The sequence below is a fragment of the Myodes glareolus genome, chromosome 16 (genome assembly GCF_982192425.1).
Source record: "Myodes glareolus chromosome 16, mMyoGla1.1, whole genome shotgun sequence".
In the NCBI taxonomy this organism is placed as follows: Eukaryota; Metazoa; Chordata; class Mammalia; order Rodentia; family Cricetidae; genus Myodes; species Myodes glareolus.
In genome coordinates this window covers 28,016,723-28,042,865 of record NC_142041.1, presented here as the reverse complement: position 1 = coordinate 28,042,865, position 26,143 = coordinate 28,016,723, and the positions used below count along the sequence as shown (strand labels likewise).

The 26,143-nt window shown below is 47.7% G+C and overlaps 1 protein-coding gene across 1 annotated transcript in view; it reads left to right on the top strand.

The window, feature by feature from the left end:
• The window catches only part of Col15a1 (collagen type XV alpha 1 chain), a 104,575-nt gene extending 87,810 nt beyond the window's left edge, over window positions 1-16,765 (top strand). Inside the window, exons 30-40 of the mRNA XM_087897132.1 lie at window positions 1,447-1,527; window positions 2,009-2,058; window positions 2,853-2,945; window positions 3,504-3,648; window positions 8,692-8,756; window positions 10,878-11,006; window positions 11,144-11,203; window positions 11,929-11,988; window positions 14,686-14,871; window positions 15,080-15,195; window positions 16,530-16,765. Of these exons, the coding sequence (XP_087753258.1) occupies window positions 1,447-1,527; window positions 2,009-2,058; window positions 2,853-2,945; window positions 3,504-3,648; window positions 8,692-8,756; window positions 10,878-11,006; window positions 11,144-11,203; window positions 11,929-11,988; window positions 14,686-14,871; window positions 15,080-15,195; window positions 16,530-16,743 (1,199 nt within the window). The 3' untranslated portion in view covers window positions 16,744-16,765. The remainder of the gene's footprint in view (window positions 1-1,446; window positions 1,528-2,008; window positions 2,059-2,852; window positions 2,946-3,503; window positions 3,649-8,691; window positions 8,757-10,877; window positions 11,007-11,143; window positions 11,204-11,928; window positions 11,989-14,685; window positions 14,872-15,079; window positions 15,196-16,529) is intronic.
• Window positions 16,766-26,143: the final 9,378 nt, after the last annotated feature.

The following is a 26,143-nucleotide window of genomic DNA, read 5'->3' as shown; positions in this document are numbered from 1 at the left end:
AAAAGATAGCCATGGATGCCTGCTTGGTGCTGCCCCGTGCGTCTCCTGCCTCCTCAGCCCTTAAGATCTTTCGGGTGCCAGGAACCGTTAAAACTGACTATAGGACAGAAAGAACGGCTCCATGGGTCAGGAGCTCTCGCCTAGCATATGAGTCCTTAGGTTTGATCCCCAATGCTGTGAGGAGAGGGTGCGGCAAAGCATGATGATACATATCTCTGATCCCAGTACTCAAGAGGCTGAGGCAGGAGGATCACCAGTTCAAGGTCAGCATCTGTTCTCATTGGTCCATTCTCCTAGTCTACAGGCAGAGCTTCTGTGAAACCTTGTTCAGTGTGTATATGTGTGTGGGTGCTGGAGTGGTAGGGGGGTAGTAAGGGTTAGCATGCTCAGCCTCTTAAGAGCACACCACAGCGGGACAGGCCTCTAGGAGAGCAGTCACGAACGCTCTTCCACCTCCACTCAGCATCCCATAAGTGCTTCTGGGTGTTATTTTGCCTCTCAGGGCAGCACCTGAGGGTGTCTACTCATCACCTCTGCCTTCACTGCTGGCTGTGGTTTGGCTGGGAACCCACAATGCTCTGCCTACGCCCTTAGTTTCAGCAGCTCCCGTGCATCAGTGGGACCTGGACCATGTGGTTGGACGTCCCGGCTGCTCCCTCATCACACCTTTGGTGCTCTTGGCTGTTCTCCTACATCGAGGAAGCCTGGGCCCCACAATCTTAGGACACCCACCTCTAGACTAGAGAACACTGGAAGATTTATCTGTTGCACTTTTTAGGGGTCACAAACTGGGGGGTCTCACGTCCACCTTTAGGTCCCATCCAGGGGAAGGGAAGGGAAGGGAAGGGGTGATTTTCCTCCCCAGATACCAATTTCCTGAAAGTCTCCCTCATGCGCCTCTCCCCTATGAGGAGCAGAGGAAATGGTGGGTTGGGAAGGCAGCCCCTCAGACCCCTGGCTTCATACCACTTAGGATGGCATGTGACCCACAGTGGGTGTTCATCCCCTCAGCCAGCTGTGTAAGCGAGTGATTCACCCCCCTTAGCTAAACTGTGTCATCGTACCTGGGAGATTTATTTGCTCCTCAAAACCTCAGGCTGCACAGACCCAGGGAAGAGGAGGCAGAAGGGGAGAGGAGAATGGGGCCTCAGCCTGTGCTCATAAACTGTCCTAAGCGAGTGGGAAGTCAGTCCCTGCTGCGTCACTACAGTCCCTGCTGGCCTCCACTCTGTCCGTCTTCTCTAGGACATTTCATTACTGTGAACTGGATCAAGATCTGGAAACCTGTCTGATGCCAGGATCATGGCCCTGCTGGATCTTTCCTACCTGCTGGCTTCCCTGAGCCTTCTGGGCTGATGGACTTTGCTAAAGGGCTTAATTCCAAAACCTGATTTCCCACAACCTACTTTTCCTTGTTCTTAAACGTGCATGTGTGTTTGGTGACAGGTGTTAAAGGAGAGAAAGGGTCCTGGGGTCTTCCTGGTTCGAAAGGAGAAAAGGGGGACCAAGGAGCCCAAGGACCACCAGGTATGCCTGCTCCTACCCTAGGCCTTGCTAAGTCAAGGTGGCTACACAAACTAGCCACCCTGCCCACAAGCGCTGTGGTTTCTAGTAAGAAACAGTCTCAGGCCTAATATGTCCAAAGCAGAACACTCAAGGGAAATGGGAGTGGGGGCGGGGATGAAGGTGGAGTACTGCTGAGCATGCTCAGAACCCTGACTTCCAGCCCCAGAACTACAGGCTGGGTGGGGGTCAGAGGGAGAGGGTGACTTTCTGTTGTTGTTCATAGGTAAAATATGGCACTGAGAGAATCAGGGCCTTGCCCGGGATCCTACAGTCCCTGGGTAGCAGGGCCTAGATTAGGACTGGAGATGCCTCCAAGCCTACTGTCAGCTCTAGTGAATCAACGTAGTATCACTTTTATTAAGAGATAACCATGGCTACTAACTTGGAAACTGTGAAATCTCGGCCGTTACGATGATGAACTTACAAAGTGTTCCTTCTTCAGGCCCTCCGGTTGATCCAGCTTACCTGAGACATTTTCTCCACAGCCTGAAGGTGAATATTCATTATTCAATGTTTGGTCTGTTTTCCTAGTCTGTTTGTTGTTGCCGTAACTGAGTACCACAGACTGCATAATGTGGAAAGAATGAAGGCTTCTCTAGCACATGGTATGAAGAGCTAGGGCTCCTCACTGGTCGGGATTCTGCAAAGTCCTGAGACGATGCAGAAATCACAGAGCAAGACAGAACAAGAATGCTAAGGGTTTATTTTTTTAATTAATTTATTTATTTATTTATTAAAAATTTCCACCTCCTCCCCGCCTTCTTTTTCCCTCCCCCTCCCCACCTCCTCTTCCCTCTCTAGTCCTAAGAGCAGTCAGGGTTCCCTGCCCCGTGGGAAGTCCAAGGTCCTCCCCCCTCCATCCAGGTCTATAAAAGTGAGCATCTAAACAAACCAGGCTCCCACAAAATCAATCCATGCAGTAGAGTAAAAACCCAATGCCATTGTCCTTGGCTTCTCAGTCAGCCTTCATTGCCAGCCACCTTCAGAGAGTCCGGTTTGATCACATGCTCCATCACTCCCAGTCCAGCTGGTCTAGGTGAGCTCCCATTAGATCAGTCCCACCGTCTCAGTGGGTGAAAAACTACTCCCTAGCTCACAAAGTCACTCCACTAACCCAGACTTCACCTCTCAGTGCCAGCAATACACAAGTTTGGGGATAATGTTTCTAACACGTGGACTTTGGGGGTCCCACTGATATTGCAATAGCCTGTGACTCGGTTTCTTGAGTTTTTGTTAAGAAAGGTTCATGCCTGTCTTACTGAAACCTCCCACGGTCTTTCTTCCAGGGGGGGAATGGAGATGCAGCCTTCAGAGGAGAGTCCAGCAACAACCTCTTTGTGTCTGGGCCTCCAGGCCTACCAGGACATCCAGGCCTGATTGTGAGTAGTAACTCCCTGGGGACCAGTGGCTTTCCCTGTGCCTCGCCCCCCAGTGTGAGTAGGTGGGTTTAGAGTTGAAGTCAGTGTAGTGCGTACTTAGGCCTGAGCAGGCTTCCTCCTGTGCTGTTGGCTGGTTCACTCAGTCTCTAGGAGCTGTCCAGGCTACGGGCGGTTAGTGAACCCATGGGCATTAGCCGTCCACACTGTGGCAACTTCCCTCTGAAGAGAGCTGTCAATAGTGAGGGGTTACTTCGTAGGATGAACGGAAGGCACTGGCAATAGCTTTAGAAGGACTCTTTGGTTCTTGTGACATGGTTCTTGCACTATGATTTAAGGCCAGTCCTCTCCACTCTCAAGGCTCAGTTCTTTCATGTGTGGAGTGAGAAAACCAAACTAGATCTCAAGGAATCTGGCTGCCTGGGCTGCCTGGGCTGCCTGGTGTCTTTGGACTCCGTGTCTGGGCTGCTGCTTGCTGACACTGCCTGCAATTACCGGATCTTACAAACATCGTCATTAGAAAGAGAGCTTTCTCCATGACTTATGTGCTTGCCTCAACAGGGACAGAAAGGAGAGGCTGTTGTGGGTCCCCAGGGCCCCCCAGGAATTCCAGGCCTGCCTGGGCCACCTGGCTTTGGGAGACCGGGTGTCCCTGGACCACCGGGACCCCCTGGGCCACCAGGACCTCCTGCCATCCTGGGTGCAGGTTAGTGCTGAGTGGTACCTCATTCCTGCTGCTTCTGTCTTTGTGCTCAGGGTGGCACACCTGGGTGGCCTGTCGGATGTCTCTGTCTAACAGGGATGTTTGCTGGGTGGAGCCTGTCTTCTTTTCTTCCTTGAAATGAATATAATTCAGATATTATAACATACATTCACTTCAAGTGTACAATTTAGCAATGTTGCAACTATCACAATTGCTTAATTCTAGACATTCACTACACCAAGAAGAAGCCTCATGGGATGGAGTGAAAGTTTAGTGATAGAGTATGGGGGAAGCCTTGGGTTTTATCCCTAGAACTGCAGGAGGGAAAAAGGAAGGAAAGAGGAAGGGAGGGAGGGAGGGAAGGATAGAAGGAAGGAAAGAAGGAAGGAAGGAAGGAAGGAAGGAAGGAAGGAAGGAAGGAAGGAAGGAAGGAAGGAAGGAAGACTGATTTTTGCTGGAAGCAGTTTCCTCTCCAGATCTCCTTTTTGTCTCTGGAGTTTCCTACCCTGGACATTATATATAAACTAGATGTCCTGGCTAGTTCTATGTCAACCTGATACACCCTAGAGTTATCAGTGGTGAGGGAGAATTGTCTGTATTCTGTCAATCATGTTTTAAATAAACACTGATTGGCCAGGCAGGAGGTATAGGTGGGAAAACCAGACAGGAAGTGGAAATGATGCAAGGAGAGCAGGAGAATTCTGGGGAGAAGGAAGTTGATTCTTTCCACTCCTGCCCAAATCACCAAAGCAGCAGGATGTGAGCTGCCCCACTGAAAAAGGTACTGAACCACATGGCTAACATAGATCAGAAAAATGGGTTAATCAAGATGTGAGAGTTAGCTAGTAAGAAGCCTGACCTAATGGGCCAATCAGCATTATAACTTACAGAGATTTCAGTGTGATTTTTTTTCTCTGGGACTAAATAGCTGGAGGACGGGGCAGAACAGAAAACCCCAACAAACAAGCAGTCCCCCCATGTTACAAATGGCGCCCAACGTGGTTTTCCAGCTGTTTGCATACTACTACTTATGAAGACTGAGTCTAAGGTTTTGTGGAAGCATGGCCTCAGTTCTCTGGGGTGCATACAGAGTGAAATTGCTGGTCATAGGGAACTCTATGTTTAACTCTGTAAGGAACTGCCAGACTACATTCCAAAGTAAACTCATTATTTCACAAGGCTGCCAGACTGGGGGAGGGTCCCAGTCTCCCTCATCTTCACCAACACCCATGATGAAACCTTTTCAGTGCTGATAGCTATGAGTAGCTAGCTCACTGTGGTTTGTTCTGTGTGGCTTTCTCTGAGTTTTCCATGTGCCCCATAGTATTGAACATCTCTTCACATATTCTAGAACCTTCCTGGCTGTTTTGTCAATGCCTTAAGAATCTGGATGTCCTAGTTAGGGTTCCTATTGCTATGATGAAACACCACAACCAAAAGCAAGTTGGGGAGGAAAGGATTTATTTGACCTATGCCTCCACATCCATAGTCCATCACTGAAGGAAGTCAGGACAGGAACTCAATCAGGGCAGGAACCTGGCATCAGGAGCTGATGCAGAGGCCATGGAGGAGTGCTGCTTACTGTCTGGCTCCTCCTGGCTTTCTCAGGCTGCTCTCTTATCAGCCTAGGGATTGAACCATCCACAATGTGTTAACAGAGGCTGTTCATTAGTTCCTGGCTGCCCAGACCCAAAATAACCACACAGGAACTATATTATTTGCAATACTGTTTGGTCAATAGCTTAAGCATATTTCTAACTAGCTCTTATATCCTAAACTAACCCATCTCCATTAATCTGTGCATCACCACGAGGTCGTGACCTACTGGCAAAGTTTTGGTGGGCTCCAGTGGAGGCATCTGTCCCCAGCTACTACATGGCTTCTCCCTGACTCCATCTACTCCCTACTCCATCTCAATATATATATATTGAGAGAGAGAGAGAATGTGTGTGTTAAACCATTGGCCAAAAGTAGCTTCTTTATTAACCAATGACAATAAAACATATTCATAGCATACAGAGGGGAATCCCACAACAATAGGCTGGGCCCTTCCCCAACAATCACTAATTAAGAAAATGCCCTACTGGCTCGAGTACAGTCTGATCTTATGGAGGCATTTTCTCAATTGAGGTTTCTTCCTCCCTGATGACTTTAGTTTGTGTCAAGTTGACATAAACTTGACTTAAGGACCAGCATTAAATGTCACCCTTGGTGCTGAATTCCCATCAACCCTTGGAACTTCTAGTATGCAAATGCAAAACTGAGTGGAATTAAAGGAAATACACATTCGCTGGGCAATACCAGTGCCGGTAAGTTTGCTGACCATTTTGCTCCAGTTTCCTGGTGATTAGGGAAAACCAATAGTTAGGCTTACAGAGGTGACTCACGGAAGTACTCAGAGTGCTCGCCATGCCAGCATGGGGATCCAGGAGCCCAGAGCTTATGTAAAGCAGTCAGGTGGTGCACATTTATAATCACAGGGCTGAGATGTGGAGACAAGAGGATCCCTGGGGCTCGCTGTCAGCCAGCTTGGCCTAATTGGTGAGCTTCGGGCGATTAAAGGACAAAAACCAGGTGGCTCCTGAGAGAGGCTAACACCAGAGGTTGTCCTCTGACCGCCACACACCCCGGCGTGTGTGCAGGTGCAAACACACATGAAGACGATGTGCCGCTCCAGTTTATAGCCAGTAAGTGGCACCCACAGTGTCAGACCCCGGACACCTGCAGCTACAAGGCCTGTGTTTTCCTTATTGTGCACGAGGTGGGCATTCTGTGGAGGGCGATAGAGCTGAACACCCCAGTCCCAAAAGCTCAGAGACTGAAGCCCTCCAGTTCCCGAAACCTTGTGAGCACTAGTGTGGTGCCACGGGTGGAAACTCTGTGCCCCGAGACTGTTTAATGTCCAAAATTACTATTTAAAACAATGAGGATTCAGGCTTTATCCTGCTGGTAAAGAGTTTCTATAGCATAACTGAAGCCCTCAAGTCAATCCCCAGAACCACACCAAAATAAATAGATAAAATATAAAATTACTCTTAGTTTATGACGCTGGCCCTATCCCCAAGATAGTTCATGTATATGTAAATATTCCAAAACTTAAAAAGTAAAGACCTCTGGAGCACACCTTCATCCAGGAGCAGGGTAAGCACATGACTGCTTCCTGATGCTTGCATGGCACAAGCCAGGTGCGGTGGAGCACGGCTGATGGAGACCCACAGAGCCTGGGGCCTTGCAGAGGGTGGCCTGGGGCTGGCTTTAACATGGCCTTGGCTTTACTGGCTGGAAGCAGAAACAAGGCTCAGAGCAGACTGAGTGGAAGGGAAGTTTGCTCACTGGAAGGAGGGGCTAAGCAATCAGCTTGTGGGATGAGTAGACCGGAAACTGAACCCCAAGAACAGCCAGAACCTAAGACTTAAACCCCATAATGAAGCTCTGCCTTATCTTTTCTGTGTACCAGCTTCCTCCTTGCTCTCCACAGACCACATCCTCTGCACAGAGGGGAAGATGGTTACCGACAGCTGAGTGCTTCCGCTGTGAGCTGGAAATCATGAGCTCCTTTCTTAGCTCGAGTCCTAAATATCTTGGAATAGGGCAGTTCCAGGAAAAGATTATTATTGGCCTGTCTTGAGCTAGGTGCCAACTTTGAACGGATCATCTATAGTCAGGAGGGAGGACCACTTGAGAACGTAATAGCTCTTTCTGCGAGGAAATGGCTGTGGGTGTGAAGGGAAAGACCTCAGGAGAAGACTATGAGGACTTTGATCTGCAAAAGAGGCTGGGTAGATAAAACCAGATGTGCCAACAGGGCCTGGAGGGATGCAGAGGCGTTGCAGAAGATACAGGCGGTTGGCAGCGTGAGTGCGGGATGCAGAGAATTTGTGGTCCACAAAAGCACCAGTCTAGGGGGATCCAGACACCTTGCTGCACTGAGCAGGGATTGTCTTTCACACAATGCATGACAAGTCCAAGTATATAAAACCCTTGCATAGCCACTTCCCACATAGACTTCCCAGTGATGCTGAAGGGGGGTGAAGTGGATAGTATTATAACTCCAAGGAGGCCGACACTGAGGCCCAGAGAGGACATATGACTTGCTCAAGGTCATTCATGCTCGAGGGACACATGGCTGGACCCACATCCAAGTCCTCCACTGGCCACTTACCGCCTATGTGTGGACGTTCCAGCCCTGTGTTGGAGGTAAGGCTTGCTTGCGGTGTCCTGAAGAGTCAATGCAGTTGTTTTCTAGGACTTATAGAGACATCTTTGCATCTGCCAAGAACTGTGCAGATGCTGAAGGGATGCAGCTTAGAGAGGCAGAAGAAAAACCAATACTTCTGTATCTGTGATTGCCCGAGGCAAGGACCTTTCAACTGGACACTCGCACCCTTTCATTTTTCTGGGGATCAATATGGCAGCCTTAAGCTGATTTTTAAGGGTCCTGTGACACGCCAAGAAGTAAGAAACTCTGGGAAGATTGCCGTGTGCATGCCCAGCCTGAATGTTACTGGTTCTCACCAGCATGCCAATAGAATGTTGGAGTAGAAGGACTGTCTGCCAATGTCAGGCAAATAGCCTTTGCACCTGCTGCTTCCTAAAATGCACAGCTGGCAAGGGACAACCTGATCATCCCTCCTGTCACTATCAACCTGGACGCTTTCCTCCCCTCTCTGTGGTTCACTTCCTCTACTTGGTGGTCACATGCTCTGTCTCTTGAGTAAACTGCAAGAGTCAGGGTAGTTTCAGATGCAAGTACCAGAAAGTTCGACTCAAACTGGCTTTTACAAATAACCACCAATGGGATTTCCTTACAATTCTGAAAAGTCTTGGGCACAGCTTCATCGGGGTGATGATGGAGAATCTCAGCTCTTCCCCTAAGCCAATCAGTATGAGCTTAATCTCTTTCTGGGTCAGAGTCCCCCATTTCCAGCTGTAAGGTGGATAACCCTCAGCATGGAAGGGACTGTGAGCACCCCTTTGGGGGCCAGCAGGGACCCCCTGTGACAGACACAATGCTTTGTATAACTCCTCTCTTTTGTTTTGTCCCAGCTGTGGCCCTTCCAGGCCCACCTGGCCCTCCAGGACAGCCAGGACTCCCGGGATCCAGAAACTTGGTCAGTATGTTGTATAGTAGCCATACCACATTGGACAGACTTACTTCAGACTCTGGCGACAGTGTTTGGAATCCCTTTTATTTTGGAATTAGAACTCTCTAACAGGGACTGGAGATGTAGCTCAGTGGGTAGACTGTTTTCCTAATGTAGGAGTCATAGTTTGATCTCTGGCATCACATAAAACCAGGCACGGTGGCAGATACCTGTTGCCTTAGCAGTTACGAGATGGAGGCAGGAAGATCAGAAACTCAAGGTTTGTCCTCAGCAAGTTGGAGGCCGGATACATACGAGACTCTATCTCTAAACAAACAAACAAATAAAATTCCATGACAAAAGAATGTGCCATTCCACCAACAATAGATGGCCATTTATTTCCTATTCAGACGACATGTTCAATAAAGAGCTACAGAAAACAAGATGACTGATTATTGACGTTGTAGCCTATGATTCTTTAAGAGACTAAAACCCAATTATTTCTGTTTTTAAAAACAGCATGCACACACGTGTAAACAACACCATAGGTGCTCTGATGGTCATACTGACACTGGGTTGTTGCTCGACTGGAGCATGGTGTATGGGCATTCACAACCCCACAGTGTACTGCAGTGGGCATGGCTTGCCTGGATAGTTACAATGCACAGAGAGACAGACAAGCACCTACCAGACTGGCAGCAGTCTGAGAAAACCTCTTTGGTGGTTACTGGGTTTCATTTAAAAAAAAAAAGACCTTCAAGAGACAGAATTGTCCAGCAGATGACAAAATTTGGCACTTTGCCTCTTTGGGGATTTCTATGTCAGTTTGATTAATGTTATTATCGTCAAGGTGAGATAAAAAAAATGTGGGGACTTTTTCTCAGTTACAATGAGATTCTCAACTGATAGTTCCTGGAGACTTGGTGCTATTCAGAATAGTGTTTGCAGTCTCAGCTTCCTGAATCTGCTTCTGGAGATGCTAAATATCTGCCATTCTTATTTTAGACAACTTTTGAGACAGAGCTGCTGCAAGCCCCCATTTTTTAAACACATATTTAATATTGCAACCATCCAGCTAGACTAAAGACTAAGTGCTAAGCATAATTGCCCACTTGCTTGCATTTCTCATCCCAAATGAAAATGGATTTGAAAGTCACTAAGGAATGTGAGATGGCACCATTAGCCAGTGTAGATGCTACAGTGCTGTGTTAGAAATCAATGCAAGTGGCAGGGGAAGAAAAGGCAATGTGCTGATGATTTTGCTAAAACCAAAACCCAGCAAAGATAACTCTGGCGCAACATCCTTATCTTCACAGGAAATTATCTTTTGGGTTTTATTCATTTCTTATAATTTAGACTTGTGGTTCAAAGAAATGCTTGTTTTTATTTCATGAAAAAGAACTCCCTTAGCCAAGCATGATAGTACACTCCTGAAATCCCAGCACTTGGGAGGCTGAGGCAGAAGGATTATTGAGTTCAAGGCATGTCTTGGCTGTAGGGAAAACGTCTCAAAAAACTAGAGGCTGAGGAGAAGATCAGCAGGTCAAGTGCCCGGACATAGGCATGGAGATCCTAATTTATCCCTAGTATCCACTTTGAAAAACAGAACGTGGCTTGGTTGCACACATCTGTAACCCTGTGCTAGGTGAGTGGGAGCAGAGACAGTGGATCACCGAAGCTTGCTGGATGACAGTGTAGACAATCAGTTAGTGCTGGGTTCATTAAGGGACCTTGCTCCAAAAGATAAGGTCGAGAACAAATGATAATAGAAAAGACCACGTGACTACATCTGGCACCTCACTGCACACGTGCGCGTGCGCACACACACACACACACACACACACACACACACGCAGAGGAAGAGAGAGAGAACAACTGTGGTCTGGTGATGTAGTTCAGTGGTAGAGCACTTGCCTAGCTTGGACAGGTCTTGGGTTTGAGCCAGAACACTGAATAACTTTAGTTATTAACTAATAAGTTTATTTGTTAGTTATTAACAAATAACTTTAGCTATTAACTAGTATTACACAGCACTGTTCAATGCAATAAACCTGGTTTTTTTTTTTTGAATGAGGGGTTAGTTCTCAAAATGTGCATCACGTTTTGCTACTGCTTCATGACAATTTGGAATTTAAAATGCCCTGACAGGTCACGGCACTCAACGACATGGGTGACATGCTGCAGAAAGCACACTTGGTGATAGAGGGGACGTTCATCTACCTGAGGGACAGTGCAGAGTTTTTCATTCGTGTCCGAGATGGTTGGAAAAGGTTACAGGTAATTCTTCAGTTTCCTTGCTAACCCTCTCCCCTCCACAGACCCTCCAATGTGAAGAACTCCCATTAGTGCCAGCTTTCTATCTTGGAAGCTGTTTCTTACAGCTTTTCATGAACAACATCTCCCTTCTCTTGCAGTTGGGAGAACTGATCCCCATTCCTGATGACAGCCCCCCACCACCAGCACTTTCCAGCAATGTGAGTAACTCCACTGTCTACTTTCTGGGTGCCCCCAAGGACCTGGACCAAGCTCTCCAAGCCCAACCTGTTCTGTGTGACTTAGCACCTCGTGGAAGCCCAATAATTACTAGACAGAATGTTGTTACCACAGAGTGGAGGGAGACCTGGGTGCAGAGGCTGGAGACCCCTGTTCCCAATTTACCCACTCTTTTGTTTACTTATTCTGAGACAAGATCTCACTAGTAGTCCTGGCTGGCTTGGAACTCAGAGATCTGCCTGCCTCTGCTCCCTGAATGCTGGGATTAAAGGTGTGCATTGCACACCGACCAGGCCGACCTTTGACATTTACTCACAACCATAAAAGAGCAGAAGCAGCCGGCACAGCCTGATGTTGAATTCTACCGCAACCCCTGGAGCCCGCTACCGTCACCCCGTTAGATTATAAAACTGAACCTTTGAAGAGGTAGACATGTTGGCTTTTAAGCTGAGGTCCTCTGCTTCTCCAGCTCAGGGACGGTTTTAAAGAGCCTGAGAACACTCCCTCCTTTGCTGATGACTTTTTCATTTGGCCATGGAAGTCCTCCCACTTGGGAGTCACAGTTAAAGGCAGTGCCCAGCTATTTAAAGCTTCATTTTAAACTTATTTAAAGGAGACATTAGACTCGTCCCTCATTGGACCCTGGAGAGTCCAGTGTGTGTTCTGAATGTATTCATACTTTTCCCTTTCCCATTTCACGACGCAGCCGTACCAGCCACAGCCTCCACTGAACCCCATTTTAAGTGCCAACTACCAGCGGCCCGTTGTAAGTACAAGTCATACGTTTGCTTTGCAGAGAATGAGTATGTGCGTGTGCCTGTAAGTGCTGAGCCCTGTGTTTGGTATCTAGTTCCTTTTTTTTTTTCTTTTTAAGATTTATTTTATTTCACATATATGAGGGTTTTTTTTTTGCCTGCTTGTATGTATGTGCTCCATGTGCGTGCCTGATGTCTGCAGAGGTCTGGAATCTGAATCATATCCCCTTTAACTGGGGTTAGAAATAGCTGCGAGCCACCATGTGAGTACTGGGAATCAAATCTTTTGATTCGAGCAGCAGGTACTCTCAATTGATGGGCCACGTCTGCAGCCCTGGTAAATAGCTCTTGCTTACCAACTAGCCAGGAGGGCACACACACTATGGGCAATTGGATCATGGTTATTTTAGTGAGGCAAACCTGAGATGCTGGGGTCACCAGAAAGACAAAGGCAGTCAGTCCAGAGGAGGTGACTTCAAGCTGCAGACCTAAAGGACACTAATGTTCAGGCAGGGAAAAATGAAAGGAGGAATTCCCGGCAGAGGGGAAGATGGAGCATGGGAGGGTGGGGTGTGTGTGCTTCTCCTTCCTGACTGCATTTCAAACTGACCAGAGGAATAGACTTCACATCAGAGGAAAAACTTTAGGCTACAGAAGCTCACAAGGGCCAGAGCTAGGGATTATGACCCTTTCCTGCAATCGATGAGAGCTATGGATAAGTTAAGTGTAGAGCAAGGGGAAGTGGTAAGGATGTTATCTTGAAATGACTTTAGTTTGAGTGTGCAAATCCATTGGAAAGGACAGGAACAGGGATGCAAGGCTGTGGGCTGTAGAAGCAGGCTGGTGGGAGACACGGGAAGAGACAGGGGAAGCCAGGCTGGTCCCCTGGTGCGAGTGTTGCCGGGAGAATAAGTGAGATGGCGGATGATGCCCAATCCCCACTGGGCTGATGCAGTGGGCACACACTCCTTCCCGGGCATCATCTGGCAGGGTGGAGATTGGAGGTGCACCCCATCCCTTCACTAGTGTAAATAAAGACTATGCCCCGGTCACTTCAGGGACGTCATAGAGCTTGATCACAGGACGTATAGCCAGCCTGGGAACTCTTGTCCCTGCTCTCAGACGCTTTGCTATTTGCACAGACCTCCTTGTAGAAGAGTGACCCTCGCTAGCCCTACCCATACAGGCCTGGTATGCACGAGCTTGCACACAGCTCTGGATTGCCACAGCGCTCTCTCGTGCCCTAACTCTCTTACCTTATGGATGGAGAACCCAACCCACCTAAGTCAGTTCAGAGTCTGACTGAACTCTGGAATGGGAGGAGCATTCTCCAGGTTCTGTCTTAGATCAGTTACTCATTCCCACTCCAACAGAGAGCAGCAGGGAGACAGGGTCAGAGGCCTAAGGTCTTGAAGAAATATGCTTTCTGGAATGCTGGCACCTCCAGGGTCAGCAGAGTAAGTCTGAGGTGGTCCCAGGACACCCAAGTGAGAGTGAGAAGGAGGGGGTAGAGCATGAATGTGTTAAACCCACCTGGAGATGTCAGCAGAGCTATGGCCATCGTCATGGGTATGTGTGGCAGGAGTCCCGAAGAGAGTCTATACAGGGACAGATGCAAAGAGAGGCTGGTGGAAGAGACAGGAGAGGCAAATGAGAGGCCAAGGCTGAGACAAAGAAAGAAGGCCAAAGGAGGTACTCCAGAGTCAAAGGCTGGGATGGGGCAAAATGACCGAAAGTGCCCTTCAGATTTAGAAGAGAGCATAAAGCATTTTTGAGACCAAGATTCTAGGAGCAAATGCTCAGGGGAGAGAGAAGTGAATTTAGGTAAACCTTCAATGAGTCCCAAAAGTTAGTAAAGTGGCTAATGGGGTTTTAACTCAGTATATTGGGGTTTTAATTTTCAAATATTGTATCTGTGTGTAAGGGGTGTGTGACTCTGTGCCTGTGTGTGTGTGTGTGTGTGTGTGTGTGTGTGTGTGTGTGTGTGTTGTATTTGGAGGTCAGTGCAAGCTTCTTACTCTTCCAATGAGGCTAGGGAACGGGAGAGGGTGAATGCTCAGTCTGTGGACTGTATTTCATATGGAATTCCAGCAGAAAGGCTGAAGGAGAGGTCAACAAATGGATGCCAGTGTATGAGAGCAAACAAAGTCTAGAATGGCTTTTGTTGGGGGCTGATGAGCAGGGTGTCGAGAACAGGAGCCTAGAGTAGCTATATGACCCTAGTTTCTAGAAGGTTCCATCCCAGCTGTCTTGATAAATGCTGTGAGTCCATTCCTGGGCGTCTCCCATGATCAGCCCCTGGTCTGCTCAGGAAGAAGTAAGGGCAGCCAGCAATGGCTGGAAGAAGCTTGGGAGCCAGGGAAAAGTCAACTTAGAAGCCGTGGTGAGAACTAAGCTAGGAGCGTATCCAGAGTGTTCGAGCATGACCCACTGGCTTGAACAGATCTCCAAAGGGCTTCGCTTGGTCCAAGGAGAATTTTTGCATTCTTTTTTAAAATCTAAGAAAAATATTCCCACCCCAAGGACTGTTCACAGAGCTGCCATGAGCTGGCTGGAGCCCCAAGGCTGTCTTGACTGGGGATGGGCAGTTCCACTGTCCTTACAGGTGGCCAAGAAGCCTAAGGCATACCTTGCAACCAGAAGATGGCTCCTGCCCAAAACAGGAGGCGGTGGCAGCGCCATTAACTACACTGCCTTCCTCTTTGCAGCTGCACCTGGTTGCTCTGAACACCCCGGTGGCCGGGGACATCCGAGCTGACTTCCAGTGCTTCCAGCAGGCCAGGGCTGCGGGACTGCTGTCCACCTTCCGAGCTTTCCTGTCGTCCCACCTGCAGGATCTCTCCACAGTTGTGAGGAAAGCCGAGAGATTCAGCCTCCCCATTGTGAACCTCAAGGTAAAGACCAACCTCCATCACTGCCCTCAGGCACGCCAGTCCCCAAGGGACCATAGCTCATGGCCCCATTTTTTCTCTTTTCAAAGCAGGAGAGGAATCTCCAAGCTGGGGACTTCAGGAGAGCTGACATCTGAACCCTCAAGAATAAGCAGAAGCCTAACTGTAGGCCAGTGACCCAAAAATTCTAATGTGATGTTTTTCTTCATAGGGCCAGGTGCTTTTTAACAATTGGGACTCGATCTTCTCGGGTGATGGAGGCCAGTTCAATACGCACATTCCGATATACTCCTTTGACGGTCGAGATGTGATGACGGATCCTTCCTGGTAAGTGCGGACTGGGGCCCTGTTGTGTGGCACGATAGGTGTTTTTAGGATGTGTTCTAACAATGAGATACCTTTATCAGCACTGCCCTGGAGTACCGCCAATCCGAAGCCCCAGGGAGGCAGCTGAGTCATGGCAAAGCCATGGCCTTGGACCCAGGTCTAGTAGCTCACTACCATACGTGAGCAAAGCACTTCACTCTAGGGATCTCAACGGCCTCACCTGCCTGTCAAATGAGTAGACCATCGTGTGTACGCCATAGGACAGTTGTGCAGATGATTGTGGGTGAAAACACAGTATGCCATAGACATGATGTAACTGGTGACCCTGTAGTTTTGTCCTATAAATGGGCCTCTCAAGCTTTGAAAACAATATGTGTTGTTCAGAATACTCAGTGTCTATGCTCTAGCACATTTTACGCTAGGTCTGGAAGGCACAATAATACACTTACCTGGCCCCTTCACTGTAAGGGTCTTCGGTGTCAAGGGGCAGTAGATAACAGACCAAATAGAAATGCAGACAGCTTTGTAGTTTTGAAAGAGAAAGATGACAAGAGGAACAGAGAGGAGCCATTGTTTCTGAGGGTGAGGCTCAAAGGCAGAGTCCTGCAAAAGGAGGCCGCTAAGGTGGAGTCACAAGTCTGGCTGTGAAAGAGGCTACTGAAGAAGCAACCTCAGCAACAATGGTCCAGATTCATGAAAACTAAAGACGCTGTTGGGAGATGCTGCAAGCTGAGTCTGGCTGAAAACAGAGTGTGCCTAGAAAACTGGTAACAGTCACAAGGCTACAAAGAGGATTTGCCTTGGATCATGGACTGTGGAGGAGGAGGAATGTGTCTTAGTTCACGATACTTACACCAATTCACTTACTAAGATATACTACAAAAAAGTTGTCATTTGAGAACTGGGGTGATGGCTCAAAGGGTAAAATGCTTACTGCACAGGCGCAATTGCCTGAATTCAGATCTCCACCACACATCTGATTGCCAGATGAGTGGCACGTATCTGTAAACCCCAGCCCTGAGTGGTAGAAATTGGTGGATCCTTGGGATTCGGTGGCCATCAAATCCAGCTAAATTAGCAAGCTCCTGGTTCAGTGAGAGACCTTGCCTCAAAAATAAGGTGGAGAATGACTGAGGAAGATACCCAGTATTGATCTCTGACCACATGTATATGCCCACGCGCATGCGGCCACACACACCCACGCAAACACATATACGCGTGCACGCACGCACAAACCACACAACACAATAACTGTAAAATAAATTAGGAAATAAAGAACTTGATGTTATTTAAAAACGCCACTTATAAAGTAACACTCTAAAATTCCTTCCTAGGCCCCAGAAAGTCATCTGGCATGGATCCAACCCCCATGGTGTCCGTCTTGTGGATAAGTACTGTGAAGCCTGGCGAACCACAGACATGGCAGTAACGGGATTTGCCTCCCCACTGAGCACAGGGAAGATTCTGGACCAGAAAGCCTACAGCTGTGCTAATCGGCTAATCGTCCTGTGTATTGAAAACAGTTTCATGACCGACGCTAGGAAGTAATAGCCTTCCCATGATTCTTAAACAGTTTTCTAATTTTTCTTATGTGAAGAGTCGACACTGAAGTGTAAAATGCTGTAAATATTACAGGTTTTTTATATATATATACTACACATTTGTCAAAAGAGAAACCAAAGAAAACATACCTCAGTATACTCAAAAGGAAAGACGCGAGGGACAAAGGAAAGACGCGAGGGACTCAGATCCAAGTCAAATCCAGTCCACATATTGGTGCTAGATCCCGCAGGAAACCCCGGCAGTGTGAACACATCCCGACCCAGAGTAGGGCAATCAGCAAACAGGCCAGAGGGATTGCCCCGTGCATTCTTCAGAGAATAGTTCCTCCCTCCCAACCATGGCTATTGACTGTAAGATGTCCTTCATGTTTGTTTACAAGGTCAGCTTTTAGACACACAGCCCCTTCCTAAGTTATGTGTGAACCAAGTGCTTAGTGATTCAATCCACACCCGTCTGTCCAGAGAAAGGGAACTGCTCCAAAGATCCCATTCATATTTCCTTCTATCAGGCTTTAATATGGCTCCCCCTTAAAACACCACTGCCACCATGCTGCCGAGTTTTGCATGTTTACCCAATCATAGCTGAGCGTGGCATCTGTTTATGTAATTCTGGCTTGCTGGGAAAGTTGAGACTCTTAAGAAAGAAACAGCGCATAATCATTATCTTTCCCTTGCTAGGCCTCCTTCCCATCCCCCACCCCAAATTTCCACTTGGCAAGTGTTGAATTACGACTGCAGCTGAAACAGATTTCGTTGACACGAGTTTTCAGAGAAATCTGTATCGTTGCGCTATAGGCTTCGCTACCTTTTTCCATGTAAGAACATAAAGACATCTTTTCCAGGTGCTTCCTTCTGCGTGACCTTTTTTCCCCCTTGGATCTTTTATTCTTTGCCACTGAGGCAGAAGTGGCCTGGGTGGATGTGCTAATCTCGTCACCAGCACTGGGGACAATCTATTCCAGAACCGAAGAGGGGCGGGGGTGAGGTGGGGCAGACGAACCTGCGTGGGAGACGAGATCTGCTATGATTGCACCGTGGTCTCCATGCATGACTGTGGGCTCGTCCACTCTAGGAGGCCAGAATAGACGTACAATCTCAGCTTCACTGAGTAATTGCTACTCCTCAGAGGTACCCCAGCTCTGCAAAGTGGGTATTTTTTTTAAAAAAAAAATAACCTCCACTTTACAAATGAAGATAAAAGAAAGAGGGGGGCTCAGATCCTTCCTCAGTCCAGTAACATGGCTGGCATTGCTGAACTGGCTTCCCACTCAGGCTCGCTCTCTCTCCAGTGCCCAAGGTCTTTCCAAGGCTCCTCTAGATATGGCTGCCTGTTGACCCCCTCTCCACCCCAAGTGCATCACTCTGGAAACATAATTAGTAGTCAAGAAGCATGCTGAGATATTTCCTCCCATTCAGTGGGTCTGGCCCAGAGAGCGACCGTAGCAAATGCATTCTCCCAAGTCCTTGAAGTAGGAAGGAAATTAAGAACAAAAATAAATTAATGAATGAAGCAAAACCAAAACTAACAGTCCAGGAACCCCCACTTCAGACTTCACAGCAGGAAGAGCAGCTGGAATCTAATGAATCATGAACTAAAAATGGTTCCAGGGGAAAACCCCAGGGGTGGATGGTTGAGGATGGAGCCACGGCTGAGTTACAGGTGGGGAGGGTTTGTCATGGGCAGTGGTGGCAGGAGAGAGAGGACACGGGGATCCTGAGTTGGGAAGTATAGATGCCACCCACTTCAGTCAGAGTCACAAGACCCAAGACCACAGAAAGGACAAGATGGAGATGGGAAGCCAGGAAGAGAGACGTCAGCTTTTCCTGATTCTAAGAGAGGGCATCGAGGCGTGCCTCTGTACGTGCTAAAGGATACGCCCTCACAGATGGAGTCCCAGAGTCAACTGTGGCCAATGAGGTCTGACTAAGCGTCTCAGTCCTGTGCCCGGCACTCAAGAGTCTTTGCCAAACGTCTACCTCCGCCTGATCTTTGCAAGGCCTACCTCTTGATGTGTTAGGCAAGCTGCATGGGCTCTTCTGCTGGGCCGTGGTGCTTGTGTCCTGTGCCATCTTGGCAGAGCCATAACCACTGAGTGTCCCTTCCCTTCTCTCCCTCCCCTTCCCCCAAAGCATCTATGACATCCCCTAAGCCTGCTTACCTGGTGCCATCCTCCTCCCTCAGGATGCCTGGGGGGGGTTTCACATCTGAAATCTGTCACTCAGCTAGTTAAAACAGAATGACTTAAGGGTCTCCAAACCTTTGCTACCCATTTGTTTGAAAGTCTTGAAGGCATTAGAAGGCTGTGAAGCCAACTCTCACACTCCGCTCAAACCCAGAAGGGAAGATTTGTCATGCACAGCTAATCACCTCTGTAAGGTGGAGGACTTTGGGGTACTTGCTCTGAGTCTGTAAGAAAGACCTGCAGATCTGGAGCCTATAGCTTTGGGCTTCCTGAACCTTCCACTAGCAATAGAATGTAGGTGGGGGTGGGGAGGAAATGGCTGCCAACCCCTATAGATGGGGCAGAAGTGGGGTAGAGAGACAATGGAGCAAAAGAACTGGGCAGTTCCTGTGGTAGTGTGGAAGCCAGTACCAAGATCATCTGAGAAACGGATGTGGCCATGTGGTGTAGCCTGAAACAGACCCGTTAAGCCCAGGAACCACCCTCAGGTTTCCCGTCCCCTCTGGATCCCTTGTCTGAGTGTTGTGTCACCTGAATCTGGAAAGGACACAAGCAGAATCATGGGAACTGTCAGCAGCCTGGTATAGCTGAGTATTAACTGAGGTTCAAAAGAGTAAAAATAAAAAGAGGAATGAGTCGGTTCATAAGAAGTGGGACATGGAACACAGACTCAGTCTGGCAATGTCGCGCATGGGTTAGGGTGTGTGCCCATCTTCCCGTCTGGCTGGCTGGCTTGCTTCTGCTTTTCTCTGTGTATGTTCTTCTTTCCAACCAAAGACAAGTTGCCGTTGTGGGCAGGGCTTCAGACTTGTGTTGCCCTCTGTTAGCCAAGAGCCACAGAGGGAAGAAGAGGCTTCCTCTCCCTCTGGGATTACATCAGTTTCTAAAAATGACCGCTATTCGCTTGAGTTGTGTGTCCTGGACTGTGACGGGAAGCCTCACCAGAGATGATATGTGCAGGAAAACAAACAAACAAGCAAACTTCCTCCATCCAAAATGCCTAAGGTTTTTGAAATGACCAGAACATTGAGAAGAGCAAAACACAGATTCATCACACCCACCAATAGGGATGGGATGGGATGGGCACAGAGCAGCAGGCAGAAGCGAGATCATGCCAGCCTGAAGTTCTAGGACAAAGCATCTAAACTTTACCTTACAGTGAATGATCAGGGTACATCGGGAAGATCTGAAGAAGGGAGAGATGGGTTCGGCTCCATGCTTGTTCGCTCACTCAGAAACATCTGGGATCATTATTTTCTACAGAAGATCCTGGTTCAATATGGAGGAACAGAGACAAACAATGGCTCTGTTTTTCCAAGTCCACCAACCCCTTCCGTTTTTGTTTTTTTTTTAACATTTTAAGTGTGAAACATAATAACATCATTTCCATTCATTCCTTTTCCTTCCTCCATCTCCTCCCATAACCCCCTCAAATTCCTGGTCCCCTCTTCTTTAATTAGTGGTCATAAACATATAAAAACAACCCAACCAAGGTGATTCTAATGTCAAGACTGTTCTGAATTCCTCGTGCATCCTTCAGCACTTAGGAACCCTGCCGTGGGGGCAAATGTATTGTCCAAGTCTTGCTTGACCTAGCAGCCAGAGACTTTTCCTGGTACTTCTGAGCTCCTGGGTCACCAGAGTATCCCTGAGCCTCTTCGAAGCCCCATAATGGCAGCAACTGATTTCCCCCTCTTGACTTCCAGCTCATACTTTAGATCACATGACAGCTGAATGCCGAGAGGCCTTTGCATGGGTCTGCCATTTGCTGCCCATGTCATCACTGGCATGTTCTCCAAGTTCCTGAGCACAATCCCAGCATTTAATCCTTCCCAGCAACTCAGGGCTTTCCTCTGACAAAGCGGGAGGCGCAGACAGCACCTGCATTGGATGAGCTCACTGGTAGTGTTAGGAGTGAGTTTCCAGCCCAAGCAAGCACTCCGTCAGTGTACCCTCCATCCTTGGCCGCCCAGGTGTCTCCAGGAGGAGCTGAGGCGTCTTCCCCAAACTGTGCTAAGTGGTATCTTCCAATCAGCTTAGCTTTTCTGCCCATATTCAAGCCCAGGACTGATTGACCATGTCCTCACTGATGCAACCTTGAGTACTATTCTTAAATTTGTACCAGCCCTAACCCCAATACTCTGGCTGCCCTGCTCCACTCCTTTCTTCCACAGTTCAACAACCATAAAGCTTTACCATCTTGCTTAGCAGGGACCCCAGAACTCAGTCCAGATACATGGGCTAGATTCCTTCTGGTGAACAGGAGCACATGTCATATCATTAAATAGACTTCCTGTCTCCTGTACAAGCCTGCCTAGTGCCCCGAGTCCCAAAAAGGTTCCAGAACCCTGGTAAGAAAAAATCTTCCACATTGTTCTCCTTCTAGACTTGTTCTCTTTCTCAGCAAATGACACCAACATCTAACCTGGGCCTGGAAAATCATTTATTTAATCATTTAACAAATATTCGTATTATTTCCACTTGATGCAATGGAAGCATATTCACATATGGTGTATAGACAGTGTGACATTTCACACATGAATACAGTGAGCAGTGATAAGATGGGGATGCTGGGCATCACATCTCCTCAGATATCTATGTTCTGTTGTGAATGTTCTCATTCTCCTCCACCAGCTATTTTGTCCAGCAGTTATTGATTGATGGTCCTTAGTATTCAATATGGAGAAGCAGCAAGTGCTTGGGACTTCCATGCTAAGGCCTGCATCCAAAATATTCCCCACAGGCTCATGATCTGAATGCTTGGTCCTTATCCCAGAGCATTCTTTGAAGGTTGTGGAATTAGGAAGTGGGGTCTGGCTGGCAGAACTAGATCACTGGGGGGGTTGACCTTTTAACGTCTGCCAATAAGTCACGTGTCCAGCATCTGCCTCATGCTCCTGCTGCCACCGATGGAGCATTTCTAACCACCGTGCTTCCCCGCCACAGTGGACTGAAGCTTTTCTGAGAGCATGAGCCAAAATAAACCTTCCTTCTTCTGGGGGTGGGCAGCTGGGGTGGGAAGAAAGGGGAGGCAGGTGTTTGGTCTCAGACACAAAAAAGTGACGAGGAGACCCAACAAAGTACAGTTACTTAAATGATAGCCACTTGGATTTCTTTAAAAGGTTAAATAACTTTTATTTTTATATGTGTGTTTGTCTCTCTGTGTGTGTGTGCATGGGCATGTGTATGCAAACACCCACAGAGGCCCAAAAAGTGTTGGCTTGCCTGGAGCTGGAGCTACAGGCCGTTATGAGCTTCCAATGTGGGTGCTGGGACCTAAACTCTAGTCCTCTGCGAAAGCAGCAAGCGTTCTTAAGCCCTGATCCGTCTCTCAGCCCCTCGTGCTGAGTGTTTAAATACCCAGGACCGGCTGAGTTGATGCCTTTGGTTGTCTTCCTTAGCTCCTGCGGCGCGGCCTCTCAGTCTCTGCAGCACGGCTCTCCTAGCTCCACATCGTCTCTTCGTGGACTTGAGCTTCTCTCCCAGGTCGTTCTTCATTCCAGAAGAGACGGTTTACCACAAAAGCCAGCTGTGCTACATCAGTCTGATCTGGGCTTCCCTTTAGAGGGGGTTCATTTGCAAACATCTCAGAAAGGGGAAGCGCTCCCTGGAAACCCTCGAGAAATGAAACAAGGAAAGGCTGGCAGGGCATGGAGAGTGTGGCTAGTTATTCTGTGGGTAGCTAGCTCACACACTTCTCTCAGGGAACTCAGGGACTTGTCTTCGGGAACCTCAGAGTTTCCACAGAATGAGGGTACTGTGGTATTCATTTATTTGTGGATTCAGCTTTAAATGACTGCAGCCATTTTGAATCTTGGCCACCAGACTGGCCCTAGTAAGCCTAGTCAAGGTTTCCTGTATAGCTTCCCAACAAACTGGAAGGGATGGCTCCACCCCAAACATATGTGGAACCTTACTGAACCCTATTTCCAGAGACATTCCTGACTCTTCCATAGACCTTAAGAAAAGATACACTCCATCCCCGATGAAGTCAACTTTGTCATTGCCCACAAATCTACCCTCTTTTTGACCCAAATTTTGGGGGACCCGACTGGTCTTGTTGCCAGCAAGGACCATATTTTCATCATTAATACAATGGTTAATAAATTTTTCTCTCCAAGCCTTGTTCTGTCTGCCTCTTTTCTTCGGTCTCAAGGCTGAAGACCAGTTCCGGTACAGTAGAGCTAGCCTGTCCCAGAAGAGTAGAGTGGCTTCAATTGGTTACTGAGAGATGGGGGGAGGGTTGAGGGGTAGGGTGTTGCATCAAACTCCAACTGACCACACATAGGCAGAGTAGGCTCTGACGGCCAGAGTGAGCTCTCGGGGCAAGAAGTGTCCTTCAAGGAATTTAGAGGTTTATGGGTAATGCACCGAGGCTTGTTATATCATGGTCAGGAAACTGCTCAGGATTGATTTCATGATAACAATTTGAGCTTACAGAAACTTCGTGGAACCTTATTGAGATAAGAGGACTGGAGGGAAGAGAAGGGTGGTGGAGGAGGAGGAGGGGAGAAGGAGAAGGAAAAAATGAAGATGTGGTACAGAAGGAAGTGATGGAGGAAGAAGAAAATGAGAGGGAGGAAGAGGAGGAGGAAGAGGAAGAAAAGGAGGAGGAAGAGGAGAAGGAGAAAACCTACAAGTATACCAACAGGACAGAAGCTGTCAATGCTTCTTGAGAAGCAGGAACCTGGCATGGCTGAGCATCTAATAACCACAGCAAAGACCAGGCCTGGGCCCCAGCTGTGCCCTGACTGCTGGCCCATGGAAGCAGTGCTGAGGTCACCTGCAGGCCGAGGAAGGGGCGGGGGCTCTCACAGACACCTGTGCCACCAAGCACGGCCTCAGCAGAGCAGTTCAGGCTCATCTCTAGCTTTCCATATTCATGAATATCAGCAACAATCATGTCAGTCATCCCCGGCGTCCCGGCAGCTCTCAAGCAGAAACTAGCAGATGGGTCAGAACCAATGGTTTCTATTTAAAAAGGATGATTATAACAAAAAAAGAGACAACTTTGTAAATTCAAATTTGTATTCTCGGTGCAATTTTAGAGGATAAGAAATTGATAAATTTAGGAGGATCCGAGATAGTCCTTGGAGATAAAATAAGGTGGCAGTGAGGTGGCCCAGTGGGAAAAGTGCTGCTGAGCAAGCCTGCTGGCCTGAGCTTCATCCCCAGACCCACCCTAGAAGGAAAGAACCAATTCTAGAGAGTCATTCTCTGACCTCCACATGTAGAGTGGCCTGAGAGAGCACATGTGAACACACACACACACACACTCACACACACACACACACACTCACACACACACACACACACACACTCACACACACACACACACACACACACACACACACACAGAGCAGGGAAGGTTTGGAATTGAGTATCACTATTTTCCTTTTACATTTATTTAGGATGTGTATTGGGAATGTTTTGTCTGTGCACACACATGTGTACTATGTACATGCTTAATGCCCTTGGAGGTCGGAAGAGGTTGTCAGATCCTCTGAAACTGGAGTTATAGATGCTTGTGAGCCACTGTGTGGGTGCTGGGAACTGAATCCAGGTCCTCTACAAATACAAGGACCCTTCACCGCTAGGCCATCACTGTGGTACCATTTCCTAATTGGGTTGAGATCAGAAGCACCACCCGAAATGTGGGATGCACCTTGTCTTGAGTTGGGCCCTGAACTGTGTAACAGTGGAGAAGGGGAGGTAAGCATGCGTGAATTTTCTCCCCGCTGTCGACTGTAGATGTGACTAGTTGCCTCACCTTCCTGCCTTGATTTCCCCACAGCGACAGACTGTAACCTGGAACTGTAAGCCAAAATAAGTCCTTTCTTTCTTAAAAGTATTTCATCACAGCAGCAGAAATAAAAGCAGGACACTCCCATTGGTCATTGAGTAGCCATCCCGGTATTAGACTGACTCTCAAAATGTTCCCTAACTTTTATTTTGTTTAATGGCCTAAGGCAGAGAATACGTCATGCAAGTCTGGCAAGCATATTTATGGCAAAAGAAAGAAAAACATACATGAATAAAATTATAGTAAAAATATAAACCACTGACATAGGAACCATTTTAAAATATGGAAGATTCTAGGGGGAGAGTTGGAGGTGGGTGTGGTTAAAATACATTATATACACGTGTGGAGTTCTCAAAGAATACATTAAAGGTACTGTGAAAATATCAAAGATCCTAAGGACTGTTTACCAATTTGAATTTTAAGATGCAGATACAATGAATAATATGCTATGAAAATGTCATGAGCACAGTTGAAGCAGATAATCTGAATGTTTCGCTAGCTATAAATTAAATCAAAAAGATGATTTTAAAAATCTGCTCAGCTTCCCACATTTTGCATATGTATTTATGGGTAGTATTGGGGCAGTCCCTCAAGGAAAGAAAGATGCTGTAGAAACCAAAAAATGAAGGGACAGGTGACAATTAAAAGTGCCCACTGAGCTGGGTGGTGGTGGCAGTGCACGCCTTTAATCCCAGCGCTTGGGGGACAGAGGTAGGTGGATCTCTGAGTTCTGGGCCAGCCTGATCTACAGGGCGTGTTCCAGAACAACTAAGGATACACAGAGAAACTGTCTCAAAAATAAAAATAAACGAAAATCCCTGCCCACTGAGGCTGGGCATTTAGCTCTGTTGGTAGAAAGCTTGTTTACAATGCACAAGGCCCTGGATTTGGTCACCAGCACTGCATAAACCAGGATGGAAGCCCAGGCCCATAATCCCAGAATTTGGGAGGCAGAGGTAGAAGGATTGGAAGTTCAAGGATATCTTTGGCTGCATAGTAAATCTGAGGCCTCCCTGAGCTGACTGTCTCAGAAAAAAAAAAGAAAGAAAGAAAAAAACAGCTGCCCATCGCATCCCACCCCCATATTAAACACTACACATACATACACGCTACACATACACACACACTACACATACATACACACTACACATACATACACACTACACATGTGCTCATTCACATTTCAACTTGTAACAGTTACAACTCAATAAAGCAGACTCGCTGCCTCTTTAAGGGTTGGCAGTCAACGTGACATCCAGAGATCCAATCTAACAGAAGTCCCAGCGGCTGTAGTGCAGCCCACTTCTCTTAATCAGGTCGGGGTACTGATGAGCCAGTTATTAATGAGTTACTGGAAAGGACAGAAGAAAAAAATAAAACAACTTCCCTCGAGGGTTTAT